The 17,594-nt window shown below is 48.9% G+C and overlaps 6 protein-coding genes across 6 annotated transcripts; 3 read left to right on the forward strand and 3 right to left on the reverse strand.

Annotated features, from left to right (window-relative positions):
• Positions 1-145: 145 nt before the first annotated feature.
• Positions 146-3,083, forward strand: GIQ15_06584 (uncharacterized protein; the record flags this gene model as incomplete). Its single annotated transcript, XM_033554001.1, has 5 exons — positions 146-424; positions 511-720; positions 789-995; positions 1,134-2,337; positions 2,824-3,083. 5 exons carry the CDS (start codon positions 146-148, stop codon positions 3,081-3,083), a joined length of 2,160 nt encoding a protein of 719 aa, XP_033403516.1.
• Positions 3,084-3,889: 806 nt separating this feature from the next.
• On the reverse strand, positions 3,890-5,205 carry GIQ15_06585 (GDP-mannose transporter; the record flags this gene model as incomplete). Its single annotated transcript, XM_033554002.1, has 4 exons — positions 3,890-4,332; positions 4,383-4,757; positions 4,817-4,904; positions 4,960-5,205. The coding sequence occupies 4 exons, from the start codon at positions 5,203-5,205 to the stop codon at positions 3,890-3,892; spliced, it is 1,152 nt and encodes a 383-aa protein (XP_033403517.1).
• A 402-nt stretch (positions 5,206-5,607) lies between these two features.
• Positions 5,608-7,692, reverse strand: GIQ15_06586 (S-adenosylmethionine-dependent methyltransferase superfamily domain-containing protein; the record flags this gene model as incomplete). Its single annotated transcript, XM_033554003.1, has 1 exon — positions 5,608-7,692. One exon carries the CDS (start codon positions 7,690-7,692, stop codon positions 5,608-5,610), a length of 2,085 nt encoding a protein of 694 aa, XP_033403518.1.
• Positions 7,693-8,187: 495 nt separating this feature from the next.
• GIQ15_06587 (uncharacterized protein) lies at positions 8,188-8,802 on the forward strand (the record flags this gene model as incomplete). Its single annotated transcript, XM_033554004.1, has 1 exon — positions 8,188-8,802. The coding sequence occupies one exon, from the start codon at positions 8,188-8,190 to the stop codon at positions 8,800-8,802; it is 615 nt and encodes a 204-aa protein (XP_033403519.1).
• Positions 8,803-14,242: 5,440 nt separating this feature from the next.
• Positions 14,243-15,413, forward strand: GIQ15_06588 (meiotically up-regulated 84 protein; the record flags this gene model as incomplete). The annotated part of the gene is made up of 2 exons (XM_033554005.1): positions 14,243-14,894; positions 14,953-15,413. 2 exons carry the CDS (start codon positions 14,243-14,245, stop codon positions 15,411-15,413), a joined length of 1,113 nt encoding a protein of 370 aa, XP_033403520.1.
• A 470-nt stretch (positions 15,414-15,883) lies between these two features.
• On the reverse strand, positions 15,884-16,432 carry GIQ15_06589 (hydrophobic surface binding protein B; the record flags this gene model as incomplete). The annotated part of the gene is made up of 1 exon (XM_033554006.1): positions 15,884-16,432. One exon carries the CDS (start codon positions 16,430-16,432, stop codon positions 15,884-15,886), a length of 549 nt encoding a protein of 182 aa, XP_033403521.1.
• Between the last annotated feature and the right edge of the window lie 1,162 nt (positions 16,433-17,594).

Consider the following 17,594-nt stretch of genomic DNA (forward strand, 5'->3'; position numbering starts at 1 on the left):
TGTCCATGGTGTGACGACGAGTCATTGAAGAGATATAACAGTCTCATACTCCGTACATGGGCGTCAAATTTACGGCTTTTACTACAATACAAAAGACAGGATACTACCTTTTGGTTTGTCCGTTGTGCTCGACCCTGCGTTCAACATGACATCTGCCCTAAACTTTGTGGAAGATTCCAAATTGCAGTTTGATATCTGTGCTGGATACACATGCCACGTTCGCCAGAGAAGAGAAGAAAGGTGGAAGAACATAAAGGAGATCGGACAGGGGGCCTATGGCAAGGTCTGGTTACAGGAATGCATGTCCAATGATAAGGACCGCAGGCTGCGGGCAGTGAAATCGATCCCAAAGTCAGCTCGGCCTTCTGAGGCGGTGGATTATACTCACGAACTGTTGGCTATTGCAAAGTTCTCCCAGCCAAAGGTCCAGCTCTTTGTCCTTGGAATTTGGAATTTTTCTTTTCCACGCACTACCAACCATACTGACTGATCTTCTTGCTATTTTTGCAGTACGAGGACTTCTTCCTTCGATCGTTCGGGTGGTACGAAGACGCAAAATGTGTCTTTATCACAATGGAATACTTAGAACACGCCGACCTTAATGGCCACTTGGGAGAGCCGTTGCCCGAGAAAGAAGCCCAACTGATCACTGCTCAGCTTTTGCAAGGCCTTGAATACATGCACACCAATAAATTTACGCACCGGGATTTGAAACCAGAGGTGAGAAGCTCATGGCTGTGCTCTAGAACCGGATTCGAAGAATGCCATCTAATCTAAATACCTTACAGAATATATTTGTGGTATCGAAGGGCCCGAGGTGGTGGGTAAAGATCGGTGACTTTGGCCTCAGCAAGCGAGTGGAAGAATCGACAGCCCTAAAAACTCGCATTGGCACGTTTCATTACATGGCACCTGAAATGCGTAGGCATTCTGGACGCCGGGTGGGCAACCCGGGCTATACCTCAGCCGTTGATATGTGGTCGCTCGGTGTTACGGTATGCTACATGGTAACAGGGAAAAGGCCCTGCACCAGGAACAGCACTTTACTGGATTATATCAACAGATCTGTCAAACCTCGTCCTGAGACCATATTCCCTAAAAGTTTCAGTTCGCAAGGCCTTGAATTTTTGCAGGGCCTACTGGAGGCAGAACCTGAAAACCGTATGACAGTGGGAGACGCTCTACAACATGACTGGATGAAAAGTTCTATTAACCTCGAATCTGAATTATCACCCCAAGGAACGTTGAAAGGCGATTTTGAAGTCTATCCATCGTCACAGGCTGGTTTTAAACTCTCCATAGACTCTTTTCACGACGGAGGATCAAACTCCAGAATTTCATCAACCATAAACCACACGGGAGCCTCTAAAGCATCGAGAAACTGGAAGGACCTGGAACTTTCTACTCCTTTACAAGGAAAGAGCTACGGGTTGTGTGATAAGGCATCAGAATCCTTCACTTTGATTCCGGAGAGCATAGGCAGCCACCGCGATATCCCAACTAAGTATGCATCACAGGGAGGAAAAACCCAAGGGTCGGCGCTGTCAACGGCAACTACATTTATACACCTTGCAGAGGAACCAAATGTATACCTCGGACCAGAGAACCAACTCTCTCCAGGCGCCATTCAAAAGTCTGCCATAGCCTTATTTCATAAAAAAAGGCATGAGGAGGCTGAGATCGAATACCAGGAACTTGTGAGGCAACAAGGAACTCGAGGGTATTATTATTGGGAATCTATCATGAATCCTGGTTACTCTTTATATCCTGGCGATGGTGACGTACCGGGCGACGAGAAGCGGTTTAAACAAGCTCTACGAAATGCATATAAGATTCTAAGCCGTGATCATCACTGTACACTAGGTTCTATCGATCGGCCTGATAGCCCGTTATATTGCCAGGCTGAAGCAGAAAAGACAGAGAAATGCCTTAAGCAAGCTATCCAAGCTTACAAGAAGGATCAAAGTCATGACCGGATAGACACTCTAGCGTCTACATTCTGTCTTGGCCAGTTCTTATGTCTTCAGAATGACAAGAATAAGTTGAAGGACGCTGAGAAATACCTTAAAGAAGCAGTTCGGGGTTACAAGGAGGTTAAAGGCCACGGCCATCTATATACCCTGGAATCAGCCTACCGTCTTGGCCAATCCTTGTGTCTGCAGGATGACCAGAATAAATGGAAAGAGGCAGAGAAATACCTTAACGAAGCAATCCAGGGATATAGGAAGTTCTTAGGAAATAAGAAATGGCAACGCCGTGGTCAGTACGGTGACTCTGCCTCTACCTACTGTCTTGGAATCTCCATGTACCTTCAGAACAAGTGGATGGAAGCAGAGAGTCAGTTCAGACAAGCTGCAGAAGGATACAGGAAGACTAGCGTGTATAAGCGCCCCCCACATATAAGGTCTATACACTGGCTTGGTCGCTCTCTATATGCCCAAAAAAAATGGGGAGAGGCAGAAATATATTTTGAACAAGCTTCAGAATTGTACAAAAAGGTTCGAGGTCGTGATCATCATGATACCCTGCAGTCGATTAACTGGCTTGGCTTCTCATTATGTGGTCAGGAAAAATGGAGAGAGGCCGAGGTACAGCTTCAAAAGGCAACGGAAGGCTATCGAAAACTTCGAGGATGTGACCATCCAGACACTTTACAGTCCATATACTGGCTTAGCTGCTCGTTATATGGTCAAAAGAAATGGAGAGAGGCTGAGACACAAGTTCTCAAAGTGGCAGAAGTTTATGAGGGGGTTCTAGGGAGCAATCATAGAGCCTCTTTACGACTTACTAACCTCCTTTGCGACTCTTCTCTACGTCAGCCAGTAAAGTGGGCAGACGCTGAGATTCAGCTTCGAAAGTTGGTTAATAGCCATAAGAAGATACGCAGTGATAGCGAAGATACTTTAATGTATACCCATTGTCTTGGTCTCTGTTTGGATAATCAAGAGAAGTATAAGGAGGCAGAGGCACAGTTTCAAGAAGCAGCAAAGGGTCGCGAGGACCTTTTGGGACGTGATCATGAAGATACCAAAGAATCTATCAAGTGGATCGAACGAGCAAAATGGAAACGCCGTAACAAGTAGATACATCTTGTTCTACAGTTTTGGGTTTGGGGTTCATAAGGCTGTCCGTTGGCTATACTCTTATGAAACAGGCTGTTAGAGCTATATGTATCTAGTCCGGGGTTCTCATTGTGTTGATCTCGAGCCAACAGATATTATGTATATTATAGTCTGATTCGTGACACCTTTACTCACTTTACAATAACATGTCTTTAAACAGTTTACACTTGAAATAAAAGAAGAAGGAAACGTCAAATGCAGTAGAAAAGTAAAAAGAGGGAAGAAATAAAGGAAATAAATACAATACTACAATACCAAGAGTTTTCTCTGTAGTATATAAAATTGGGGATATCGAAAAAAAAGTGCCAAAGGTCACTAGCACAAAGCTTGAAAAGTAAATAAATAAATAAAAGTGGCAGGGTGTAAAGCGGATTCCGAACTATTCGTGAGCCACGCATGAAAGAAGAATAAAGGATAAGAAAGAAGAAAAAAGAAGAAGAAATTGAACACCCCAGGGAAAACGATCAGCCAAAAAAATCAAGTTCTATGAGTCGCAGGATGTGATTCGGTTGAATGGTCAACCACAAGATAAGAAAGTAAAGAAACAAAAAGAGACTGGGCGTAGAAGATGACGTTATTGAATGGATGGTCGTCCCCGGACAGCCTTCGGCCTTTCTTTTTTAAATTGGACGAGCTGGACGAAGAATGGACGCCTTGAGATTACAAAGAATAGACCCATTGATTGCATTAAAGGTCATTATCCCCAGGCCAATGCCACGCGAGAGATTGAAGCTAGATATTGTGGGCATGTAAGACCAGCTAATTGCTCACGATTTAAATCCATCTCTCATGCTCTGTGCGCTGGCACTAACGGGGGGGTTTGAGGTGGGGAGGATTCCGGTCTTTGGTTTGGCGTTCTGCTTGACCTTGGCGAGAGCGTACACGATACCACTGACGAATCCGAGAGCAATGGCGGAAACGCTGGGGAAAGTGACTGGGTCGCCGAAGAACATGAGACCAGAGAGGGCGATGGGGAGCTTGTTGAGGGCTCCGACCATGGAGTAGGTTGTGGAGGTGGTGACTCGTACACACCAGGCGGAAGCGTAGGAGATGAAGACGGTAGACAAACCGGAGAAGACCATGGCGGTGTAGAGTCTGTTGCGAGTTTCGACGGGGAAGTTCTTGGCCACGTTGGCAGAGGACCAGTCCTCAACGAGGAGAGAGCTGACGAAGAGAATTGGAATGGAGAGGAGGTTGTTGTAGAACATGGCTAGTAGAGATTAGCACCGTTATAATGAGAAGTTTATAGAGCATACTTACTATCGAAATCCTTGAAGTTGGTCAACTTGATTCTCTTGCGCATTCCGAGGACGTAAGAAGCAGTACAAGCACAGTTGACCAACATCCAGAGGTAGCCGGAGTTGAGAGTTGAAACAGCGCTTGCACCGGCGACGGTAGAGGTGCTGACAGTGTGGGTGATATCTGCCCAAGCAGCCACGACGGAGCTGAGGACCATGAGACCAAAGGAGAAGAGGGTAAGGCCGCCAACGGAGCCTCCAAACCACAGAACCTCACCATAGGCGATAAGGATGATGGTAAGGTTCTTGAAGATGGTGTAGACGGGGATGGAAAGGAACTTGAGGGCCTTGGAGCCGGTGTAAATCATGCCAATGAGTAGGAGGGAAATTGGGAACCCTGCAACGATGTTCAGTTAGCCGGTGCATAGAGAACGGACGAAAGGAGGCTGAACGTACATTTCTTGGCCTCATCTGAGTTGAAATCTCTGTAGTTGATGAATCCCAAGCTCTTACAGGACTGCACTGCAATAATACAAATAACGGACTAAAATCGTGGTTGTCAGTAGAAGTTCGTAGGAGTCGGAATCAATGACACGTACCTGAATACCGAGCAGGAAAAAGTTAAGATTAAAATCGACGCCGGACAAGACATATTTATTCGTGACGGTCATTAAAATAGAAGATGCGCAATAGGCGATAACTGCGAGCATTGCGTTGTTTGCAACCGAGGGGCCGGCCGAGCTGTGTCGGGGTTGCGGTGGAGGCTGCGGCTTATAGCTAGACGAGTCCGCGTCTATCTTGTCCATGGCGATGGAGTAGTTGTCGTTTTTCTTCTGGTCCGACATCTTGAGAGGTATCTGCGCCTGTGATGGAGGCCGTGGAGTCGATATTGGTGTAGTTGGGGAGCCGGATAGGAGATTTCGAGGATGGGTTTCAAGGCCACCTGGGCGTCTTTTCAGGGGTGACGACGCCTTTAAAACCGGTGGGAGGACGCACGGCGAGACAGTCTACAGGCGGGAGAGACGTATACAGACAACGCAGCCAGCCGAAACACCAATAAAAGGGAGAAGAGAAGCTGAGCAGCTGAAACAATCGCACGAAGGAGGCGGAGTCGGACGATGCGAGACTTGAAGTTGTTGCTTTCTTCGCGTTCGAGAAAATCTTTTTTTGGCTTTTTGAAAATCGGAAAAAAGTTGAAAGTTACAGTATGTGGTATTCCGAATACATATATTACGGCTGACTAAGGATCACGTGGAAGTCTTCCCTTTTGCCCCTTTTTGTTTCTTCTCTTTCTCTTTCTCCTTTTTCTCGTCCTTCTTCTTCTCGTTCTTCTCAGTTTTCTCCTTAGTACCTCCCTTGACTGCCTTCGGGTTTATACCGTGGCGACGGGCCTTGTTCCTCTCGGCGCGAGCGATGTACTGCGCGTCTTCGTCTTCGTCAAAGGGACCAAAGCCGTCCTCGCCATCAGTAGTCTCCGCAGCGATGGGCGTCCTATCAATGACCTCCTCGCCACTTTCAGCCGTTCCTGGTTCCTGCTGGGTCGTCTCCGTAGGGCTGGGACCAGTCTTTTTCAGCTTGCAAACGAAGAACCCGTCGACGTTTTCACGGTGCGGGTAGTATCGCCGTGTCAGCGGCATCTTGTCGTCGAACTTCTTGTTCATGTAGCTCTTGAAGCCGGGAGTTCCAAAGCTTCCCAGCCCAGTGTCGACTATCTTCACGTTGGGTCGCTTCCGTAGTACGTATTGTACGACGCCTTCGTTCTCTTCAACCGTAACGCTACATGTTGAGTAAACTATATATCCGCCTGTCTTCGAGGCGTGGTTGGTAGAATCGATAGCGGCTAGCAGTAGTTGCTTCTGCATGTGTGGCAGTGCCAAAAAGTCTCGCTCTGTCTTGGATGTCTTCACCTTCGGGTCCTTGGCGATAACGCCGGTTCCAGAACAGGGCGCATCGAGCAGCACTCGGTCGAATCCGCCAACGGCCTTGGGGAACGCCGTTCGTGCGTCCATGTTCGAGACGATGGTGTTCTTACATCCCAGACGATGGATATTTCCGATCAGACCCTTGGCACGGCTTTTGCTGGCATCGTTCGCGAGAATGCTACCAGTGTTCCTCATCAGGGCAGAGGCGTAGGTGGTTTTACCACCGGGAGCAGCTGCCATGTCGAGGATACGTTCATGTGGTTGAGGTGCGAGCGCCATGACGGGGAGAAAGGAGGATGCAGCTTGAAGGATGTAGTGTCCGGCGAGGTACTCTGGGGTGGCACCCAGGGGAACTGGGGACTCGAAAACCTGAAGGCCAACCTTTGACCATTTTCCAACGGGCTCCAAAACAACTCCTTTGTTAATCAAGGCCTGTGCAAGCGAACGTCGATTGGTGCGAAGTGTGTTTGTTCTGATAACGATAGGTCGGGGAGACTCGTTGGCCTCGAAGAAGGAGAATGCCTCAAGCGGGGTGAACAGAGAAAACAGCTTCTCCGCAAGGTAGGGTGTGTAGCCATAGTATACGCATATGTCGTTTAGGAGTAAGTCGGTGTAATCTGTGCGAGATTTCCCTGGTTGACCTAACGTGCCCAAGTCACCAAGAATACGGATAGTATCCGTTATGCGCGTTCGGAGCAACTGGAGGTTTGGAGCCAATCCAGCTGTGAGATTATCGTGTTCAGCAAATACATCCGGTCTGTCGCCTGCAATGTTCGTCTGGAGAGCAGCCTCCTGCAGCTCAAGTTCTGCCTGCGCAGCCTCTTCTTCCTTTTGCATATCCAATTTCCTGGACAGACCCTCTATATTGGCGGCCGTAAGCATCTCCTCTGCATCTGAAAGATCCTCATCGTCAGAGAACATCTTCTCCCTCGGCCGCTCTTCATCAGAATCAAACGCCGAATGGCTGTCGAGGTCAGAGTCTGCCTGGTCCAGGTCGTCCAGGTTGTCTGACCCGTCACTGACCCCGTCTAGATCGCCAAACTCGTCGTCGAGCATCTCATCATCCAAATCTTCATCAGAACCTTCAAGTTCGGATATTTCAACCGGCTTGGGAGCCTTCTTCTTGCCGGTCCTGTGAGGCGCACTCTCTGCGAGTGAGGGCTTCGCACTCTTCTTCTTCACATCATTCGATCTCCCAGGGCTTGCGCCATTGGTCTTTGCGCTTTTTGGCCTTGTCTCTTCTTCATCATCAGCTCCTCTCCGTCGCTTGGTTCCCTGGGGAGTATGATTTGGGTTGTCTGCTTTGTCTGCTTTTCGCTTCTTAACCACCTTTTTACCGCCTTTTATTTTGGATTCATCGAGCGGCTGTGGAGGACCCTGCTTTTTCCCAATGCGACGTCCGACACCCATCTTGCCTCGATTTCCCTCAAATCAAGAAGCAATTGGTCGAGCTGTTGAATTGTAGTCCTGGGTTGTCGTCTTTCTTTTTTCTCCGGCGAAATTTTGCTGATAAGCAAAAATAATTTTTAGAGTTTAGTTGATATCACGTGATATAGTAGCTTATCTGATAAACCGCAACTAAACAAACCGAACAACGAACAGTTGCAGTTGAGCAGTTGTATATTTCACGTTTGATAGAGGATATTCAGCTACTACACAGTCAGTTGTGACAGATAAAAGCTGCCGTTATGTCGGAGGTATCATTCACCAAGAGTTTCCTGGCCTCTCTGGATTCAAAGGCCATCAAGCTGCCAGCCGATACTGTCTTTGATCCACGAGCATTCGCCCCTCGTTTCCCAGTAAGAGCTCCCATCAGCAGATACAATGCATATATTGGCATAGACTAACCCTTGTTCCTTTAATCAGATTACACTACCTCGTCTCTCAGACCCGCCTCACCCACCTATGCCCAAGAAGATCAAAACCACCGCACCACCAGGCTCATCCAAGGGAATAACCGTCTATCTAAAGTCTGCCCGTAACCCCGTGATGGATATCAAACTCGGGAACGTGGCTCTAGCTACTGCAACAGTACAAGAATTAAAGGAAGCCGTTCATCAAAGAATACGACCAACCAATTTGACGGATGCCGACCAAAGAGTCCCATTAGATAAAATAAAACTGCTATGGAAGCGCAAGCCTGTTCAGGGGACATCCATCGCAGATATCTTAGCGAACGAATCTGATATAGTTAGTGGGAAGAGCCATGCCGAGTTTAGTGTTATGATCTTGGGCGGTGCAACTGTTATCCCTGAGGAGGAGCTGAAGGCAGCCGCTGCTACCTCGAAATCCACTCAGCCTATTGTACCAGGCACACAGGAGGATACGGAGATGAAGGATGTAGAAGATGTGAAAGAAAGCATACCAGACGCTGGATCGCAGCCTTCGAAGGCTGGTGCCCTGGAGACCCCTCAGTTTTGGGAGGAACTTGAAGTATTCTTACAAGAGAAAACGGGTGATAAAAGCGAAGCCGCAAGGCTGGGAGCCATGTTTAAAACTGCATGGCAGTCTAGCTTATAGTCCTAGACCCTTATAATGGCCTGTTAAGCTTTAATGGCCAAATCGAATGACTCCTAATGACATCCTTCTTCAGTAATTCATATATCTTACACAGCCAGTAGAGAACCTAATACCAAGAAATCATAAATTGTGTATATTCGTTGAACAAATAAAGTGTTGCATCAAGAAGACATAAAGCTTGAATGTTGGAAAGTTAATAGTGTACACCGAGGTGAAAAAGAATAAAAAAGGGACAAACGTTAAAAGGGATGCTGTAAGTAGAGAGAAAGAGGAAAAGGAAACGACAAAGGAAAAGGAAAAGGGCAGAAGAAGGAAATGCATTAAGTACGTATCTCGAGACAAAAGAAACAAATTTTCTCCAAGGTTCTCAAGGGGCGCAAGGAAACATATAGCATGGAGAAATTCAGCGCATGAATAAATACAAACGCTCATGTCTTATAATAATGGCATAAAGCAGAGCTGTGAGCTAATGAAGGGGGTATCATCAGGACAAGAAGATTAACCTTGAAGCTTGCAAAGGAGCAAGCCCAAGTCGAATATGCTCACGCAAAGGTCAAGAGACTCATTATAGGGATAGATAGCGAGGAGATGAAAGACAGCGGGTAATTGGCGGAGAAGCTGTCTAGCATCCTCATGGGGCGGCGGTTAGGCGTCTTTGATATTATCTTGAAAAGACCTTCACGACACCATCACCGCCACCACTAGCAACCCATCTTCCGTCTTGACTCCAGACGACCGAACATACCCCCTCGCCTCGCATTAATCTGTGGCTCGTAATTTCTTGCGTACAACTTCGTTTTTCAAGGGACCAAAATCGTAAACTTGCATCATGCCCAGCAGAGACTAGCTCTCGTCCATCTGGAGATTGGGACAGAGATGAGATTGCCGCCGGGTGTGCTAACATGGTATATGTGCATTGGCCTGTTCAGATAGGAGAATTCGGCGTTAGTTATGTTGTAAAAGGAAGGGAATGAGAGAGAATCTTACCGCTGTTAGCGTCGAAGAATCTGATATAACGGTCTTCATAACCGCTGATTACAACACCTTCAACTCCACCACTGGTGCCAGTCGCGCCATGAACGACGGACTCTTCTTCTGCCAGGGCTCGGTTGGGATCCAAGTTAGCAGTACCGTCGAAGCCGATGGTGCTGGCTACAACGGCATTAACACCGGTAGCGCGAGTACCATCGTAGGTCTCGAGGCTTGCCATTCCCACAATCTCCTCTCCAGTTCGAGTATCATAAACTAAAATAGACGCATCTGCATAAGAAACGACAAAGTTGACACCAGCTAATGATAGGGGACTAATGCATGTAGGCGCGCAGTTGCTTCGGACAATCTGATGGACCAGCGTGTAGTGGAATGCAGTCGTACTTGCGGTACTAGGTTGGGGGGAAGTAGGGAAATTGGAGCCGGAGGATATGGAATTTGCCCGTCTACTTCCGCCAGCACTTCTCCTAGAGCTAGTCTGTGGAGACGAGAGCTGCGGAGGAGAACTTATAGCCCAAATCAAGATCCGGCCATCAGCAGCGCCTGAAGCCAGGAGTACGCGGTCAGGGCCACCATTGACGTTGCATTGGTCGCCGAACACCGATTTCGAGGTGCCAGGGAGAACGCAAATGGCCCAGACGGCGTCTACGTGGCCATCCAATGTAGCCTTGGGGTCGACTCGGCCACGCTCCCAGACCTTGACGCTCGCATCTTGACCGCCGGAGAAGACCCAGCCATCTCCAATTGCACGACCGCCACTAGAGAAATTTTGGGAAGGTGGACAAGCTGCGAGCGCCGTGACGGAGCCATTGTGACCACGGTGAGTAAAGTAGCTGGTGACATCAAGGTCGGTACCTGGGGCTGCAGCATTAGGACCAAAGACACCGTATGTCGCAGGTATTATCCACCGTTTGATAGTTCCATCGTCTCCGCAGGTACAAATTTCAGGCTCAGACGGGCTTCCACCACCAGTGAAGATAACCGATCGAACGACGTCTAAGTGACCACGTAAAGCAAATCGTACTTTGAAGTTAGTTGTATCTGCCTTTGGGCCGGCCGATCCCGTCAGCTCTCGAACGTCAGGGTTGCCGTCACTTCGTCTTCTCCCGCCAGAACTCTTTCTCCGAGATCCACGTCCTCGGGTTGGAGATTTTGGAGGGATAAAATTAGCACTGGGAAAGGCATCTGTATCCGGACGGCGTGTGACAGGAGCAGGGGTGGGTTCGTTAGAAGGTGCTTCGTCGAAATTCCAACCTTCAGCCTCGTCCACAATTATGTCGTTCGTTGTAGGTGGTTTTCCGAAATCCTCTTTTCCTGAAAATGCGTCTGGCGATTTATTTTCTCCCTGTGTAGGCTCCTCTGATTTAGCGGGGAATTCATAAGTGGCATTTCGTTCCTCTTGTGGCACTTCATTTGGTCGTTGCTGCTCTTGGGATCTCTTGTCAAGATATTCTCTTGGGTTCAAACCTTGGGCGCCATTTTCGTTATACGTTGACATCATTAATTGCGAGCCTTCTGGTTCTCGGACCATATTAACGTGGTTCAATTGCGGCTGTGACTGGGCAAGCTGCTGCTTCTGTTGTTGCTGCTGCTGTTGCTGTTGCTGCTGTTGCGGGTGAAGGTGTTGCGGTACAGCTTGTTGCTGCTGCTGTTGTTGCTGCTGCTGCCGCTGGTGTTCCTGAAGGTAGCTGCCCTCTAAAGATTGTCGTTGCAATTGGTGCTGATAGTCATTGTTCATTAAGTCCTGTTCGTTCATTTCAGGTGGAGGATGTGACCCAGGAATGACATGATAGGCCACTTCCTGAGTACACTTTCCAAGGTACAGCCGAGATTTATCACGCTCATTTTCATGCTGGGCGTCTGGGCTATTCGAGTCCTCATCGTCGGCATTGTTTTCAAATCCGGATGGAGGCTTCGGTTGCTCTGTATAGAAAAACACCACGTTAGAACACCCCAAATTAAACATATAGGACCGAGATTAAGCTCCATACTCTTTTCGAGAGCCTTAAGGCTCTTCTTGGCTATTTCCTTGGGGTCAACGCCAGGTTCGACTTTCTCCCCTTCAGCCAGCTTATTCGTTTTCTCCCTTTCCTTCTTCAACGCGATTTCGAGGATCCGCACATGTTTCCCTAGAGATTCATGCATCCGCTTGCTCGTCCTGGCGTCGCCCTCCAGTCTCCCAATCCTCGACTTCATCTCCGCGCGCTCGATTTCCCAGGCGTTGCGGTCACGTTCATGTCGATGCCACTCGGTCTGGAGGAAGCGCATGACGCCTGTAAGAGCAGCCATATTAGCAAAAAATTCAAGTATAACTCGCCACTAAACCTGTCAACAAGCCCAGTGAACCGCGAAGTCCTCCCCGAAACATGCTGGACTGACCCTGTAGCGTATATTCAGTTCCCTGAGGCTGGCCTCCGCCGGTGCTCGCATCCATATTCCCTCCACCCATTCCACCATTTCCGGCCATGGCAGACTGTGGCTGCCAGGCCATTAAATACCGGGAACGACGGGCTTGTTTGTAAAAAGGACTGGCCAGAACCACTGGTAAACAGTTCTATATTGCGAGGCACGCTTGGCGGTTAAGGTCGAACGAGCGTAAGATTTTCGTTAAAAAGTCCAAGTTTCGTTAAAAATATCAGCCCTGGCAAAGCCCGCAGGCGAGATGTGAGTGCAGCAATGCCTAGATGAAGTGAATCCCCGGCGTCGTCGCCTCTGTTGCGTTCGATGCGAGGAGATCAAAAAAAAGGATCGCTGCTTGTTGTTCGAGCTCTCTAGCCTGCCAAGCCGCGATCTGGCATGCTCTTTGGTGGCTGCGATATTATTAATGTTGGCCTGACGCGCAGGAACAATGAAAGCCCGGAGGCTCAAGATATATAGATATTGTTTACTCTATTAGAACACTATCTCCTCTACCTCCATGCCGCAGTCGACACAGGTCTTGACGCCCATCCCGGTCTCTGGGTTGTCTACCGGCCGCCCCCATTGATGGACGTGTCGCTTGCGGCCGCCCAGGGTATCGCCGAATGTACCACCGCCCCCTTCTCGGTTCCTCCGATACGCCTCGAACTGGGTGCGTTTCTTCAACTCTTTCAGCTTGGTCTTGAACTGTGCCTCCTTTCGTCGCTTCTTGTCTGCTTCTCGGCGTTCAAACTCGGCGTCAAGGCCCTCGGGCGACCCCCATTTCTTAGCTGAGAATGCATGCTCCTCAACCTGGTACCGAAGAAACAACATCATGCTGTTCCACGTTGATTTGTGCGGATTTGGACGCTCTAGATGAGGCAGTAGTTCTTCGTCCTTAAGTTCAGCTGTCGTCAAGTTAGTGAATGCAGCATAGGACGTTATTTCCAGGCTGGCGGGACTCACGATCGGTAAGAAGATAGTCTTCCTTTGCTTCGGTTTTTGTGAGTAAGCTGTATTTCTCAGGAAACTTCTCCTTGCAGAGACTGCATATCGAACACTTGAAGACTTCGTCCCATTTCCAGTCGATGTCCACGGTGCCACACTCTCGGCACTTCTTCTGCTCTCCAGACGGCAGTGCTGTAGCCCCCGGCGCAAAAGGTCCATGGGGATCCCTTCGCGCAGCCTGTAGATGCTGGTGCCGCTCCCATTCTCTTTGAGTCATATGGGCCGGCTTCCCGTCTTGCTCTTTCGAATGCAGAGCTTTATTATGAGGGTCATCTTCGGCAGTCAAGAATCCACCTTTGGTATCTGTCATCTTGCTAAAATCATATTCTACATATTTGGCGAAAGCCCGTACCGGCCGGATAGTATCCAGTGGCCGCTCGCCAGTCGCCGGCGGGTTATTTCGTCCATCTCGAAGCGTTGCCGGTGTTCTGGACGGCGAGAGTACTGAGGATATGGGCCTTTTCTGACCAGCTACAACGGAGCCGCCACTGAGAGGACCGGTGCCACGGCTTCGGGCTTCAGCTTCCCGTTGTTCACGAAGGGCTTTGGCTTTCAAGCGGTTTAGTTCCTGGAGAACGGCTTAGCTACTTGGTGCCCCTGTCTTTATCAGGATAACATTAATATGTTCACGGGCTGCATACTATCCGCTGGACTTGTTCTGGAGTGAGTGTCTTTGGCTCTGGAGCCGTGGCCGCCTTCGACGGCGTTGTAGGCTGCGAGGGATCCATGTTGTCTCTTCTCCGCAGCTAAAGCAGCCAGGTATTGCTTGATAGATCGCGGGATATCGAAGTTGTTGCCTCGAGCATCGCGAAGTCACCGCGAAAAGGCGTGTAATATTTAAATTGAAAGCTGACTAATGAGTAATGATACTGTATAACCAAACTTTCACCACTTTAAATCGTGTATTGTATCGTAATCACGTGCACTATATCGCCGTCGATGATGTAACTTTCTTTCTTTCTTTTATAATTTGCAACAAGAGGGTGACGATGATAACAAGCAAGGAGTCGAGCTTCACATACCAATGCCGAGCCGTCCAGGTTCAATGAATGACAGCACCGATCAGTGTCCCCTGAGCCCGAAAAGCGTGCGGTCCGTGGAATCGAACCAGCCGTTCCCTCCACTTAGTCCTGACCTGGAATCGATCGACTATATCGAGGAGGAAGATACCGAATCACGCCAGGATGATGACGATGACGATGGCGATGATGAAGAGGTAGAGAAAACAGAGGGTGTTGAAGGCACAAATGACGAGGAAGACGAAGAGAACGGTGAAGGGGAAGAAGAGGAAGAAGAAAGAGGCACAGAAGAGGCAGAGTTTCTCTCTCAATATTCCCCACGAGCGTCAGAGTCCGAGGAAGAAAGCTCCCAGGAGGAGGATAACTTTGCCATCGACCGACCGTTCCTACGGTCTACAATCTCTTTACCCCATGCCTTTGCGCCGCCGTTCTATAATCGACCTCCTACTCCTCTCCCGCCCTCGCCGTCTTTGACATCACTACTTCGCCCATCCTTCTCCGCAACCACATCCCGCCCTACAACCCCCGATAGCTCTGATGTCGAAACACCAAACGATACTGAAGCCGCGGTAGCGAAGTCTGCGCGCAATGCAACGACAGTGCCGCGAGCCAGCCCAAAGGTCCCTACATACGAATATTATGGGTTCGTCCTATATCTAGCGTCGTCCATTGCATTCTGTAAGTACATACTCCTCCGCAGCAATGATATAAATATCGCTAACACTCTCTTATTTAGTAATGTATTTGCTATGGTCGTTTTTGCCATCACCGTTCCTGCATCAATTGGGGATTCACTACTATCCCAACAGATGGTGGTCCCTGGCCATACCCTCCTTCCTTGTCATGACACTTATATACATATACGTTGCCCTAGCAGCGTATAACACCGGCTACCTCACCCTTCCAATGAACAGTATCGAGAACCTGGTCGATGATGCAGCGAATATCGCCGTGATTGATAGCAAAGGACGACGTCGACCGGGTGGTTCAGGCAAGATGAACCCCGACTCTGCAACGGCGCAGATCATGGGCTCGCAGAAAAGGATACCGTGGGACCAAGTCTGGAATGAAGGGACTGATGCCGTTATGGACATTCCCATCGGTGGGGTGTGTGAGGTGCTTTATGGTAGTGATGACATTAATGACGGAAACAGGCAGTATTCTTCGAGCCGGGCGGTTCATTCAGAGGAGAATTGACGTCTTCCTTGCCTTGGTTTACGCAAGAAATAAATATATTTACTTAATTCTTTCCATTGAGTATAGATTGAGGATAGCCGGTTTGCTCGGCCGTTGGATCTATATTCGTGATACTATAACGATGGATGACCGTTTCATGTCCACGCGGTCTTCAGACAGTACCACATCGAGTGTTTCACGCCTGGCTAAGCTTATCCAGGTCATACTTATACATAGACCTTGTATTTTCAAGATGAGGGGCCAGAGCCAGTCATACACGGTTAAGAAGTATTGATGTCCGGTTATGTCCAAATTTATACATGAACATTATTATTATCAGATTTTTCCTTTTCGTTATGACAGGACATTGTATATACATTAGGGCGTAGCTCAATTGACATGTCACGGCTTAACCAATCCCCTTATCATGAACCAACCCCCATCATATCCAGTCCCCAATCCTCCAACCCCCAATACTACCAAGAGAATGCTCAAGAGAATGCAGCAATGGCTTTGGTGAACGCGTCGGCGATGGCAGCATTGATCAATGGCGCCAATTTGGCGAACTGCTCGTTCAGCTTCAGGACGGTCTCGTCTCCAAGTTTGGCGGAGAGATCCTTCTGCTGCTTCAGGTTGTACTTGACCAGCCAGTCGAGAGGGAAGATGCCGAGAACACCCTTCTTGAAGATAGGCTGCTTGCTGACGATGGTTGCAAGGACGGTATCGATCTTAGGCTTCAGGTTGACGAAAGCAACGGCGACGGCCTGTGACTCCTGGTCGTTGAATTTGGCGGACTCCTGCACAGTGGAGATGGCAGTCTTGAGGCCCTTGGTCAGCTTGCTGGTCTTGACCTGGATCTTGATGGCGGTGATGAGTCCGCCGTTGTAGGTCTTGACGGTGTTGTCGAGGTCGGTTATCTGCTGGGAGATGGCATTGACCGTGTTGACGACCGCGGCGCCGTCACGCTTTGCGACAGGAGAGGCGACGACGGTGGTAGCCAGAGCGGCAACGACGGCCGTGAAGATGGAGGTCAACTTCATATTTGCGAGGGTATGACGGATGGATAGATATCGAGTTACGAATTATCTGGACTGATATAGCCAACGTTCACAGGGGATCAAAGGGCGAGAATCAACGAAGATCGAGAAACCTGAGAACCCCTATGAGCACCGTCCGCTCGTATTTATATAGGCCATCAGTTCCTCCCCGCCGTCCGTCTCCCCGCAACCTGCAACCTGGGGAACAGGACTTGGACGTCCTTAGCGTCCCAAACGCAACGCAACCCCGGAAACATAGCCAGAAGCAGTGCAACACTATCATGTGCGATGGCGAGGGAGATTGAGATGGCCCGTATAGAGGCTGCGAGAACCCCTGTCCATCCCTAAAAACAGAGCTCGATGGCTGAAGCTTAACGCTTGATCACCACGGCCTCCTCGGTACACATGTGATATCTTACAGCATCTGGCCGAAGAACTGCATCAGGCAGGGTAAATAAGGCCTTTCAATTTAATATAAACGAGGCGGGGGTATCGAGCAGGGAGCAGACGGCGGGGTGTATACCGTACGGAGTATACAGTCCCTCAATTGATGTTGTAGAGAAGAGACGAGGTTGAGGCAGGAGAAATTCGAGAGGAGAGGCCGGAGAAAGGGGCTTGGCATGGCGGGAGAAGAAGACAAGGAAGACAAGAAAGAGAGGAGAGACGAGAAGAGAAGAGGAAGAAAGGAAGAGGAAGAGGAAGAGGAAGGGGGAGAGGTAGAGAAGAGAAGAGAAGATATATCGACTGTGAGCTGAGTGTCTTCGGTTCGGAGTACGGAGCCTGGGATAGAGAGATAGAGATGGAGTACGGCTTGTTGCATCTATCACCGGCAAGACTCAACCTCACCCATAACGAAGAGCATAGCTTGATAGAAGATGGCTGTTAAGTCCTTCATCTTATAGTTGTCGCCATCACAGGTTCAGGAGGTAGTTATCGGTTATTGGTTGGTCAGTCGAACATAACGACCTCTCGGATGATGTACGAGTACTCTTATGGAGTATATCTACGGAGTACTCCGGAACTACATCGATGAATGTCTGACATCGAAGAACGTCCCCATGACTATTAATCCGACTCATTTTATTCATCGCTACAGACCAGTCCGAGAAATAGTCTCCAGCGAGAATGACGATACCAAGACGCTAAAGCAGGAACTAACCTATAT

The sequence above is a fragment of the Arthroderma uncinatum genome, assembly GCF_011692745.1.
Source record: "Arthroderma uncinatum strain CBS 119779 chromosome Unknown scaffold5, whole genome shotgun sequence".
Taxonomy (NCBI): Eukaryota; Fungi; Ascomycota; class Eurotiomycetes; order Onygenales; family Arthrodermataceae; genus Arthroderma; species Arthroderma uncinatum.